At 37.2% G+C, this 11,767-nt stretch overlaps 1 protein-coding gene across 3 annotated transcripts; it reads left to right on the top strand.

Annotated features, from left to right (window-relative positions):
* Window positions 1-261: 261 nt before the first annotated feature.
* Window positions 262-11,267, top strand: LOC113733305 (histone-lysine N-methyltransferase ATX3). Of its 3 annotated transcripts, XM_072076649.1 has the most exons (24): window positions 262-398; window positions 1,065-2,111; window positions 2,230-2,285; window positions 2,366-2,561; window positions 3,221-3,352; window positions 3,443-3,511; window positions 3,635-3,703; window positions 3,797-3,885; window positions 3,970-4,062; window positions 5,130-5,265; window positions 5,907-5,979; window positions 6,081-6,180; window positions 6,267-6,391; window positions 6,477-6,622; window positions 6,977-7,081; window positions 8,557-8,621; window positions 8,799-9,018; window positions 9,136-9,222; window positions 9,335-9,391; window positions 9,619-9,708; window positions 9,878-9,964; window positions 10,108-10,182; window positions 10,710-10,797; window positions 10,981-11,267. In XM_072076649.1, the coding sequence occupies exons 2-24, from the start codon at window positions 1,134-1,136 to the stop codon at window positions 11,133-11,135; spliced, it is 3,291 nt and encodes a 1,096-aa protein (XP_071932750.1). In that variant the 5' UTR covers window positions 262-398; window positions 1,065-1,133; the 3' UTR covers window positions 11,136-11,267. The 3 variants fall into 3 exon arrangements, with proteins under 3 accessions (XP_071932750.1, XP_027115420.2, XP_071932751.1); XM_027259619.2 differs by lacking the exon at window positions 262-398 and having other exon boundaries at window positions 399-2,111; XM_072076650.1 differs by lacking the exon at window positions 262-398 and having other exon boundaries at window positions 986-2,111; window positions 10,710-10,810.
* The last annotated feature ends 500 nt before the right edge of the window (window positions 11,268-11,767 follow it).

Here is an 11,767-nt window from a genome sequence, read left to right as displayed (position 1 = left end):
CCATATTGATAATGGATAAGATTTTTAGTTTTTTTTTACCTCACATATCTCCTTATGTCCTTGGCATCCTTATTATTATTTTTATCAATTGTCATTTTATTTATAGTATTCTATACTATTCTAATCTAAATGGAGATCCAACTGAATATAGGGGATAGGAGATTGAACCACCGCTGGACCAGAGTGAATCTATGCTGGTGGTTGTCTTTTGCATCCTTAATTATCAGACCTAAATTTGGAACTCTAAAATCTGACAGCGTTAAAAGAACTGCAAGACTTACAACTAACCGGCAACCGGCCCCAGTTGGTCCCGTCCAGTTGCAGCACTAAACACCTGCATCGGAGATCTCACTCCCTCGTACTTATACGCCATATAGTTCCCCATTCCTTCGCCGACGGTAATACCAAATTTCTATGCTACCGAGTACCCTACAACAATTCGTTTTTGCATTTTTTTGCCCTTTTTTGGGTTTCGCGCGGTCCACCGTCCACCAGCTTTCGTCTCCCTCCCAAAATTCCCCGAAATCCGTTTCCCGGTTCCAATTTCGCAGCATTCTTGGAGCCGCCAAAGCTCCCTAGAAATCCAATTTCAAAATTCAATTATTTTTCCTTTTTCTTTTAAATAATTCCCTAAAACTAATCGTTTAATTGCTTTACACACACTCTTAACATAAGTATGATTTTATCTGTATCCATCCTATACTTAACAACTGAGTCGTAACTGCTTTCGACAATTTCCTACTTTTCTTTGTCCGTTTGATTTCTTCACCACATATATTTGATAATTTTCCTAATAATTGAGAGTGCCTATATTTTCTCGGACAATTCAATCAGAGGAAATAACTCCCCCCCCCGCCCCCGCCCCCTTCTCTCGATTCCAATTGGTTAAGTTTGATTCCTCTTTTCTTTTGGAATAGGGTTTCACGGCGAATCGTCGTGCACTTCACCTCAAACACAAGATTTTTGTTTTTTGGGTTGGGTCAAATTCTCAGGATAGTTAGCCGAATCTCGTGGCTGCTGATTCATTGGATTTTGCTGATAGTTTCTCGTCGTAATTTGTTCAGGAAGCACTTAGGGTTTTTGAGTTGGATTTTGGGATTATTTAATGTTCTGTTGATGAGGAAGTATAGAGCATGATACGGCGGACGACGACAACGATAATTGAAATGCCGAAGCTCAAGCGCTGCAAATCCGAGGGATGCGACGAGGGCGAAAACGATGAAGAGTTTTGTCCTGCTGCCTATCTGAAGAAGCAGAAAACCGATTCTTTTGATGGTTTTTATACAGTTCCTGTAAATGAATTTGATGTACATAGTAGTAATTTCACAAATTTGTGGCCGGCCGGGGCTTCATTTGATGCTGGTGACGTGGAATCGATTTCCAAGACTCAGAAGAGTGTAAATAATGGTATTGAGGTGCAGAAGCCCCCGTTGTTCAAGTCTTCTCGCGGGCGTTTGCAGGTACTTCCCTCAAAATTCAGTGATTCAGTCGTGCATTCGTGGAAGAAAGATAAGTCAGAAGCCGAGTATGATTACGAGTCATGTTTTAGAAAGAGTTCCGTGTATAGTAAGAAGAGATTAAAGCATGAAGGAGTATATCCTAACGCAAAAATGCACAGGAAATCGCAAGTAGGCGGCGACCCTGGCTTCCAAATCTTTAATAATGTTGAATTAATTCCTAATTCTTCGAACCCCGGCATAGCGGATATGAGATACAAGGATTTTGATTGTAGTAGTAGCAGTAGAGTCTATTGCAGTTCATGGAGCTCAGTGACGTCAGTTAGTGAAGGCTGTTCCTCGCCGTCGGCAGTGCAAAGTAGTAATTTTGCACCAGGGGCAGTGAGTAGTTTTACTGGTGGAAATAAACAGGTGAAGGGGAAGATGGACCGGAAACAGTTAAAGGAGAAGGATGAAAGGAAGGAGGACTTTTTTAAGCCTGGCGACTTTGTTTTGGGCGATATAGTTTGGGCCAAATGCGGAAAGAAGTTTCCTGCATGGCCTGCTGTTGTGATTGACCCACTTTGGCAAGCTCCCGAGGCTGTTTTGAGGGCTTGTGTACCTGGCACACTTTGCGTGATGTTCTATGGGTACTCAAAAAATGGAACTCAGAGGGTAACTTTTGTTTCTCTTACCTTCCTGTGTCCGTTTTTGCCCTGAACACTAAGTAATTGGGTCATTATTGTGTTTCGATGTTGCATTATGGTAATAGTAGTAACGTGGTCCTCTGTAGGATTATGCATGGATTAAGGAGGGAATGGTATTTCCTTTTCAAGAGTACATGGAAAGGTTTGTATAATTCTACTACCTGCATAATGAAAGCTTAATCATGCTGGATATTGTGATTTTGAATTTTTCTTCTCGTCCAGATTTCAGGGGCAGACCAAGTTGTACGGTAGCAAGCCTGTTGATTTTCACATGGCAATAGAGGAGGCAATTTTAGCGGAGAGTGGCTATGTGAACCCGGGTTCTGGGATTGAACCTGAAACCTCTCCAGTGGCGAGTCAAAGTGAAATTGAAGAAGCTATGGGCTCTAATCAGGAGGAACTGGGTTATCTTGATCAGGCAAGTATTCACACAACCAACTTATCTTTTCCCAATTGTGGACATTCAGTGTAATAATTCAAGCATGGCACAGACTGGATTTGCTAGACCACTTGAGCTAGGTATTCTTGAATTTGGATGCAGTTTTCTTGTTTCATTTGTATATATATTTTTTACTATCAAGTAGCATTTCCTGGTCTTGTTTGCTTGTATTAACCATTTGCAGCATAGAGACTGGATCAATCTCTTTATGTGATCTATTTTTTTTGTTGGTGTCCAATATATACTTGAAAACACAATAAGATTATCATGTATATTATGTCAACATTGTCTCCTTTTTAATTATAAGAAAGATGATATATTTTTTGACTTGTGTTTAAATGTAATAATGATCTATCCTTGTCATTATGCTGATGGGTACTTCCATCAACGATGAAGTGCAAAATCATTTGATGAAATGTCATTTTAGTAGATTTAGTTAGAATGGTATTTATTTTAGGTTAGTAGGACCATCCTGGTCCAGATTTTGAATCACATTTACTATTTATTATTGACTATTTTGACCATACACCAATCAATGTTTATATTTTGCTAGTAGCTTGTACAGCTCTATGTACTTATTGCAAACAGCAATGCATTGGAGCTCATTTAACTTCATGAAGATTCTCATATTTTTGCAGGATACAATTGGCAAGAGAAAAGAGACACAAGCCTGCGACAGCTGTGGTTTAACATTTCTGTCCAGGGCAATGAAGAAAATGAAAGATGCAACAACATTTAAATCTCAGTTTTGGTGTGAGCACTGTGTCAAGGTAAAAGAAGAATTGTAATTTTTCCATTGGTATTTCCATTAATTGTTTTTTTTCCCATTAAGAGTTTTACTTTTGAATGTGTTGTGACAGTTAAGGAAATCAAAACAATATTGTGGCATATGCAAGCTAATTTGGCACCACTCAGATGGTGGGAATTGGGTAAGTGTACCCTCTTCTCTTTTATAGTGACACGCCTACAACAATGGCAACAACTATATAGTTTAGAATGATATTCTGACCTCTGTTTTTTGCTTTATGTGTGAATAAAATCTTGTGGTTTAGGTTTGCTGTGATGGTTGTGATGTCTGGGTTCATGCTGAGTGTGCTAGAATTTCAGCTGAGCTTTTCAAGGTTTGGTTGTGGCCTGTGCCTGTTCTTAAGGTTTAGGTTTCCAGTTGGTGCTTTCCTTTGGTTTTTAGTAGCTTATAACTTTCTGTTTCACAGGATTTGGAGAACATTGATTACTTCTGCCCTGAATGTAAAGCAAAGTCAAATAATAAACTTTTGGTGTCAAAATTGGAGCCAGAATTCAGGTACCTGAGCTATTGCCCCTGCATTTCTCTTTTGTAAATTTTCTTGTTTGGAAAAGCGCTTAAGCAATTAAATATTCCCAACAGGTGCAGAGAAAACAATGGGCAAATTCTCTTACCTGACACAATAGCGGTTGTTTGCGCTGGCATTGAAGGGCTTTATTACCCAAGTCTTCATCTGTAAGTGCTTAGAGTTTTAAAACTCATGGAACTTCACAGAAGTTTATACTTTTTTGTCCTATGCATGAGATCTTGATATGTGGGCCTTTTTAACCCAGAAAGCAGCAATGTCTGGTACAGCTATCAGGCTGCCTTTTGGTGTAGTTGTTTTAAATTTTTTATGTTCATCATTACACATTGGGAATATTGAATGTGTCAAATTTTAGAGAACAGATTTTAGACAAATATTCAAGTTTTAGGTAGAATAAAGCAGACTCTACAAACAGTTCAATGCATTGAAATTCTTTTCTGATGACTTATATTGCTAAGGAGGGCTTCTCATATGAACTAATGGTTATTGGAAGTAATAATAATAGATGCAGAAAAATTTTTGTTCTTGATATCTTATTTCTTGATCAGTACTATAAACTTCACTGTTCATCATGAGAGTGTAGACTCATAAATATTGACTGGTATAAAATGTATGTTTTGGGCATGCTTGATCTGAGATATGCTGAATCTGAGACGATCTTGCTAAATAACTTTTGTATATTGCAAAGAATCGTGATAGTTACCTTTAGCAGAAGAAATTCGGTGTTTAAACTTCTTTAAAGTCCAAGTACAGAAATCTGGATAAACTCTTATCCAATTTGGCAAGAAATGACGAAAATATTAACATTCTTACCTTCTGATAAAAGTGAAAAATGAAAATAAAGAAAAATGGGATGAAATTGAAAAACGAGATTCAGCTTCATTAACTGTTGGGCTAATGTTTTTTGGAGTTATTCTTTATGTTTTCAGGATGTCATAGCTTGATATTGCCTTAAGTGGGGTCTTGCTTGATGCAATGAAAATGCTTTAGGCAAGATTGGTCTAACGGGCTTTTTTCGTTGCAAAATCTCTCTATTGCTTTCCAAATTCCACTTGTTTACTATCACTCCGCAGATTCTTCAGCTTCTTGTTGAAATGATTAATGCACAATCAATTAAATTAGTTTTGTTGGCTGATGAATTTTGATATCCATTATTATTTCATTTTGTGTGAATTTATTGAGGAATTTAGTTCTTTCGGTATTTGTTTTCCTTCAGAGTACAGTGTAAGTGCGGTTCTTGTGGGACAAAGAAACTAGCTCTTGCTGAATGGGAACGACATACAGGTTGTAGGGCAAAAAAGTGGAAATCCAGTGTCAAACTGAAGGCAACACTGCTGCCGCTGGAGAAATGGGTGTGTATATATCATTATATGTTTAATTTCTCAAAGAATTTACTCTAGTTAAGTTTGCACTATGGGCTTCTGAACACTTTTTTCCCTTTGATGCTGGATAATGGATGCAACAGTGACTTTGCATATTGATTCATTTTTAAACATAAAGAAAAGCTCAATAGATGTTCATAAAAAACCTGGGATTTCTGGAGGCATAAAAGTCATTTGGCAGCCTAATCTCCCCAACCATTTAGCCCAAGGTTGAGTAACTAGTTGTGCCGATAGGATAAATTTGTTACATCTGTATATGATTAACAGTCTATGTGAGATAACTTGTTCCATGTGAAAAATCAACCAGACAGTGATGATACATAATGCGTAATCAGTCACGTGTCGTCTCTTGGAAAAAGAAGATTTAAGGTCTAAGCGTTTTTGTGAAGTCTAAACTTCCACTTTTCCTTACTATTTTAGTTGATTACTTTTACTCTTTTTCCACCCTGTCCTCCAACAACTCCAATCTCCAAAGGGCACAGACCAAGATGGTCTTCAACTTGTCTTGACTGATTTTGCAACCTATGTTTCATTTTGATTCTTGTATATATGAATTAATGCTTAGGATTTGCGTATTTGTGTTTTAAGCTTTATGGGTGTTGGTGCTGCAGATTTCAGAATATAATGCGCATTCCCTTGATCCAGTTAGACTAGATAAGCAGCAGTTGCTTAGATTTTTGCAGGGTAATGTGTTTATAATTTATTTTTCATGTATGGTAGGTTTTCCTTCATCTGATTTGATTTTGGTGCCAAAGTCGATATTAATTTTTCCTTGTTGCTTTCAGAGAATTACATACCTGTAAATGCAAAATGGACATCGGAACGCTGTGCTATTTGTAGATGGGTTGAAGATTGGGAGTACAATAAAATGATTATTTGCAACAGGTGTCTTGATTTTGCAGTTTCTGTCTTGGCTTAATTTTTAATTTAATCTGTTGAGACAGAAGAAGTTATCATTTTCCTCTCTTCAGGTGTCAAATAGCTGTACACCAAGAATGCTATGGGGCAAGAAATCTTCAGGATTTTGCATCATGGGTTTGTAGAGCATGTGAAACTCCTGAAATTGAGAGGGACTGTTGCCTGTGTCCTGTAAAAGGTAACCACTGTACATCTCTTGGCCATCCTTTGAAGCGTGTGCCGATTCGAGGCTCAATTTGGTTGTAATAGTGGTGCTTTTGCAGGAGGTGCATTAAAGCCAACTGATATCGAAACCTTGTGGGTTCATGTTACTTGTGCATGGTTTCGGCCAGAAGTTGCTTTTCTGAATGTTGAGAAAATGGAGCCAGCCATTGGGCTCCTTAGGATTCCGTCAATTTCTTTTCTTAAGGTACAAGTTATGTCAAATAATTGCCAGACCCATCTTGTTATATTTTTGACTCAATCATGAAAATTTGCATGGGTATTTTCATACCTCAGGAAGTGTCTGAGAGATAGATTTCAAAATTGAAGTTGGTTATTGACAATGTTATCATCTTTTACAGTGCAAAAGTCAGATGATGGTTTTTTCATAGCTGATTCTAGAAATGCCATCTTTTGAAGCTATGGATGTTGACTATATTGAGCACCTTGAATCTTGTCTCTTATCTAATTATCAGTTTGTGTTTTGGCTTATGTAGTTTAGCTGATTGTTCTTTGAGTATCTTTCATCAGTCACTTAGACACTCTGTGTGTTTACTTCCAGGCATGCGTAATCTGCAAGCAAATTCATGGGTCTTGCGTGCAGTGTTGCAAGTGTTCCACATACTTCCATGCTATGTGTGCTTTGCGAGCTGGATACCTCATGGAAGTAAGTTTCGTTGCTTCAATCATCTTTACTACTTATTCATTGAATTGATCCATAGATGGGTGGTCCGTGGACCAAGTCTTACCTATCAATCTAACCAATTAATAGATTCTAGCAGACATCTTGTTCTAGCAGACAAATAGATTCTACCGAACTTTTGAAATTAATACAATAGAAGAAATGTTTCAAACACATTATGAAATGTATAAAAATCAGTAAGAAAAGTGTGAGGATGTTAACCCAGAGTTCCTTTTAATGAGCCATATATACTTATAAATAGTCAACCTTTTCTATTACCTTTATTGTCATGATGTAAGTAATTTATTTTGTAGACTGGATCTTTACACTACATATCTTTTTTAATAGTGAGTATTTCAATCACATATCAAGGAATGTAGGGTTGCAGGAGTTTCTAATATAGCTATGCATTTGTTGGGACTATTTGCTGACTTCACATTTCTCTGTCTCCTTTAATATTTATGGACATTCTGGAACCTTTAAAAATATCTGATTGTTTCATTGAAAGACAAAAATTTACCTAGCACAGTTTGAATCTTAGCTGTCCTTTCCTTTATGCTGATTATTCTACACATTCTCTGGCACGAAATTTGTCTTCACTTCTACTTTTCGTATTTGAAGTTCTTTTGCTAGATGGATGCTTTTCATTTGGTTTAGTCAAAGGTGCATCCCTTGATACCCAATGTAAAGTCAATCCTTTAACATAAATCATGTGGGCATTTTTACTGTTGGCAGTTGGTCTGTGCTTCTTTCCACAAGCATCAGAAGTGATAAAGGAACTTTTAGAAGAAAATGGATGTTAGATAGCGATTTTATTTTTCACCAATTTGTTCTGGTTATAGAAAACACTTCTAAGAATAATGCCGAGCCGAAAGCTTAATTATCCCTTGTATTTCTGTACAACAGTACAAGTATGTGGCCCACATAAGACTTGACTTGTTACAAAACAATATTGATGCTCATATTTTAAGTTTGTTTGCTAGAGGCAAGCTCCGCATTTGCTTTAGTCAAAGTTGCAATCCCCATTGCTGATATGTAAAACCAATCCTTCCACATTTAATACAATGAGGACAACATTAATGTTCATAGTTGGTGTATGCTTCTTTCCATAATCGGCAGAAGTGATAGTTGGCGTATGTTCTTTCATAAATAGGGACTTTTCATTTTTCACCAATTGGTTCTGGTAGTAGAAAACACTTTCAGGGAATAAAGCCAAAAGCTCAATATTCCTTATACCGTACAAGAAACACTACAGCAAGCAATCAGCAAATAGCAATAGTTATGTGGGAACTAAGTTGAATATTCTGCCCCAACTAAAATAATTAAGCTTCAGATTTTTGTCCCTTTCCTTTTGCTCAGGTTCATTATTTTGCGCTTAACATAATTGAGAGGAAGAACATGTGCATGTTTTTGCTGTCTTATTAACTGCTTATGCTTATGCCCTTGCTCTTTAAATGCAGTTGCATTGTTCAGAGAAGAATGGTGCACAAATAACTAGATGGGTCTCTTATTGTGCCTTTCACAGGTATGTTTGTTATCTTCTTGTTCTTTTGAGCTTCTAATATTGACTTGTATGATTCATTAGATGGTACGGTTTATGGTTTGAAATTGTATTTGGTTTTTTATGTTGTCAGTTTTTGATTAAGGGTTGACAAGATAATCATTTTTTTTTGGTCTGGCTTTTGATGCCTATGTTTTCCAGTGCCCCATCTGCAGATAATGTTTTAGTGATGAGAACTCCCAATGGAGTTTTCTCTACAAGAAGTGTGGTCTATAACCAAAATCAAGAACAGTGGTTGAGGGGTTCAAGACTTGTATCATCTAAAAATGCTAAGCATTTAGATACTTCTGTCATTGTGGATAATGAGATTGAGCCACTCTCTGCTGCAAGATGCCGTGTTTTCACAAGATCAAGCAACAAGGTATGTTGCTTGTGCATTTGCCTTGCATGTTTTAGCATTTCCTACCCTTGTTGAGTTCCACTGTCTTCCCACTTTTTTCTTAGTCTCATCTTTAGATGTTTTTTATGCATTTTCCAGAGGACTCTACCAGAACCAGTCTTCCACCGACTAATGGGGCCACGTCATCATTCATTAGATGTGATAGATAGCTTAAGCTGTCGAAGAGTAATATTCCTTAAAGTTTATCAAATTTTATCTTCTGGAGAATTGTCTTTTTGATAATGTTTGTTTTTGGTCTTCTATCTGGTTTTGATGCAAGATATGTTCCTTCCTGCAGGAACTTCAAGATGTAAAAGCTTTTTCAACATTTAAAGAGAGATTGGAACATTTACAGGCAAAAATTCCTTCATGAGTTTATGGCTGTATATGTATAGATTTTTGAAAAAGCAAAAGCCTTATGCACAAGGCCCCCAGTGTCTATAGTGGGCCGGGTTTATGTACCTAATGCATTGGAGTTTGCCTTTTTCCCTATATGAGTTACATTACAATGTATTCTCTTATGGTTCCTTATCTCTCTGTTTTCTAATGGGTTCACTGTCTTATTCTTACATATTGCTGCAGAGGACAGAAAATAGTCGGGTCTGCTTTGGTAAATCTGGAATACATGGATGGGGCCTCTTTGCACGACAAAACATTCAAGAAGGCGACATGGTATTGCTTCACTGTGGTTCTTTGTTGTTATACATGTCATTTCATTTTTTTTGGTGCTACTATGACATACTGCAATAGAACGTTGATGAGATATTCTATCATGTTATTTGTGTTTTGTATTCTTCTTTGGTTTAAAGTGGCACAATACTAACCATGGCTAGTTTTCCAGGTTATTGAGTATCGTGGTGAGCAGGTAAGGCGTAGTGTTGCAGACCTTCGGGAGGCACGGTATCGCAGGGAAGGCAAAGATTGTTATGTGAGTTTATATCTTTTGACTTTCTTTTCTAATAGTCATGCATCTTTAAGCAATTGATGAATGTTTCAGCCTCAATTTTAGTAAATTCACATTATTAAGGAGTCCTCTTGTCATTTTCATATTCTGATTGAATCTCCATGCAGCTTTTTAAGATCAGTGAGGAAATAGTGATTGATGCAACCGTCATGGGTAATATTGCACGCCTGATCAATCATTCTGTAAGTTCTTTCTGTACTGATGCATTCAGAAACATTCATGATATGTAGTGATCTACTTTATTAACTTAAAGTTGATGAACTATATTTTTCGTTTTTGAACATATTGCTAATGGTTTTACAAACACCAAAAGGGAAAAATGACAAGTCTGAGGGATTCCAATTGATTCTTTTTTTCCCCCCCTTCTTATTTATTATCTAAATTACTGGGAATCGGGGTGGCCTTCCATATTATTCCATCTCTTGATGAAGTTGGTAATTTCCAAAGCCGTTTTGTTTTCTTTTGCCTAGTATTTACCTGCTGTACAAGTCTAACATTGTCTTTGGCTTTGATCATATGAACAAACAGTCCTCTATTTCAGTCAATGTGGTCTTGTTATGCTTTCTTGGATCTTGTGTGTGTACCTTGGTACCATCAATTGAGATTTGTTATGAAGACATCTCTACTGTGTTGGCTTTCAATCTACTTTTCACATATTTTATGTTTTGATTCCACTACTGGCGCCTAATGCACATTTTCTATCTTTCAGTGTATGCCAAACTGCTATGCGAGAATTATGAGTGTGGGAGAAGAAGAGAGCCGAATAGTTCTTATAGCTAGAACCAATGTTTCTGCTGGTAAAGAGTTAACGTATGGCCTCTTCTCTTGCTTCCCCTCTTCGTATGCATGCATGTGTACATTCATCTTTGTTTGTGTAGCGGATGCATTGATGAATGCCCGTAATCCAATTCCCTGCCTTTTTGACTTCGGTATTAATTTGTATTCTGACTTGAGCATCTGGCGTGACATTTGCCCGACAGGTATGACTATTTGTTTGATCCTGATGATCATGATGAGCTTAAGGTTCCCTGTCTGTGTAGAGCTCCGAATTGCAGGAGGTATATTAACTAGTAAAGAATGTACAGAGTATTTTGGCACGCCTTTACCAAAAATCATATTTTTGAAAATTTGGTAATTGCTCGTCGCTTGTATTCTTCCTAATTCTAATTTGCGCTAACAAAACCAGCTATTGGCTGGCATTTTTGGCCTTGTAATATTTTATTCTATTCTTTTCGCATCAATGAAAACATTCTCAATTTTTTTGTTAGCTTGTTTTCTGAAAATGTATAACAAAATTGAATTGTGACTTTTGAACTTCAACTTGCTTATACTTCTGTAATGGCAAGCTCGAAATGTGAAGTATCAAATATTGTTCAACTAGTAACCCACCACCTACCAGGGTTTTGCATGGACATGCAGGAAGGGACGCTCCTAGGGGTGTATCGGGGTTGTGTTTGTTCGCGAGAACACTGAACCCTCCTGCCCAGTCTCTTTCTGAAAGCGGAATTGGAGACGAGAGTCCTCATTTTTTCACCTGTTTTTTTCAGCACTTGTGATGCCTAAGTTGATAAACCGTCGTGCCATGTATACATTTACGTTCACTGAGCCCAAAATGGTTCTCTATCATTCGACGTGAACATGCAGAAAAGGAGTTCTATTCTACGGGATAAAGTCAAAATAAAAAAGGGGGTACGAAAAAATTGACAAAAATAGGTGAGAATAGTAAAGAGTTTGCATGGATCATTCAAAATATTGAAGAGTATAATA

This window comes from Coffea arabica, chromosome 2c (genome assembly GCF_036785885.1).
Source record: "Coffea arabica cultivar ET-39 chromosome 2c, Coffea Arabica ET-39 HiFi, whole genome shotgun sequence".
Classification (NCBI taxonomy): Eukaryota; Viridiplantae; Streptophyta; class Magnoliopsida; order Gentianales; family Rubiaceae; genus Coffea; species Coffea arabica.
This window is presented reverse-complemented; position numbering and strand designations above follow the sequence as displayed.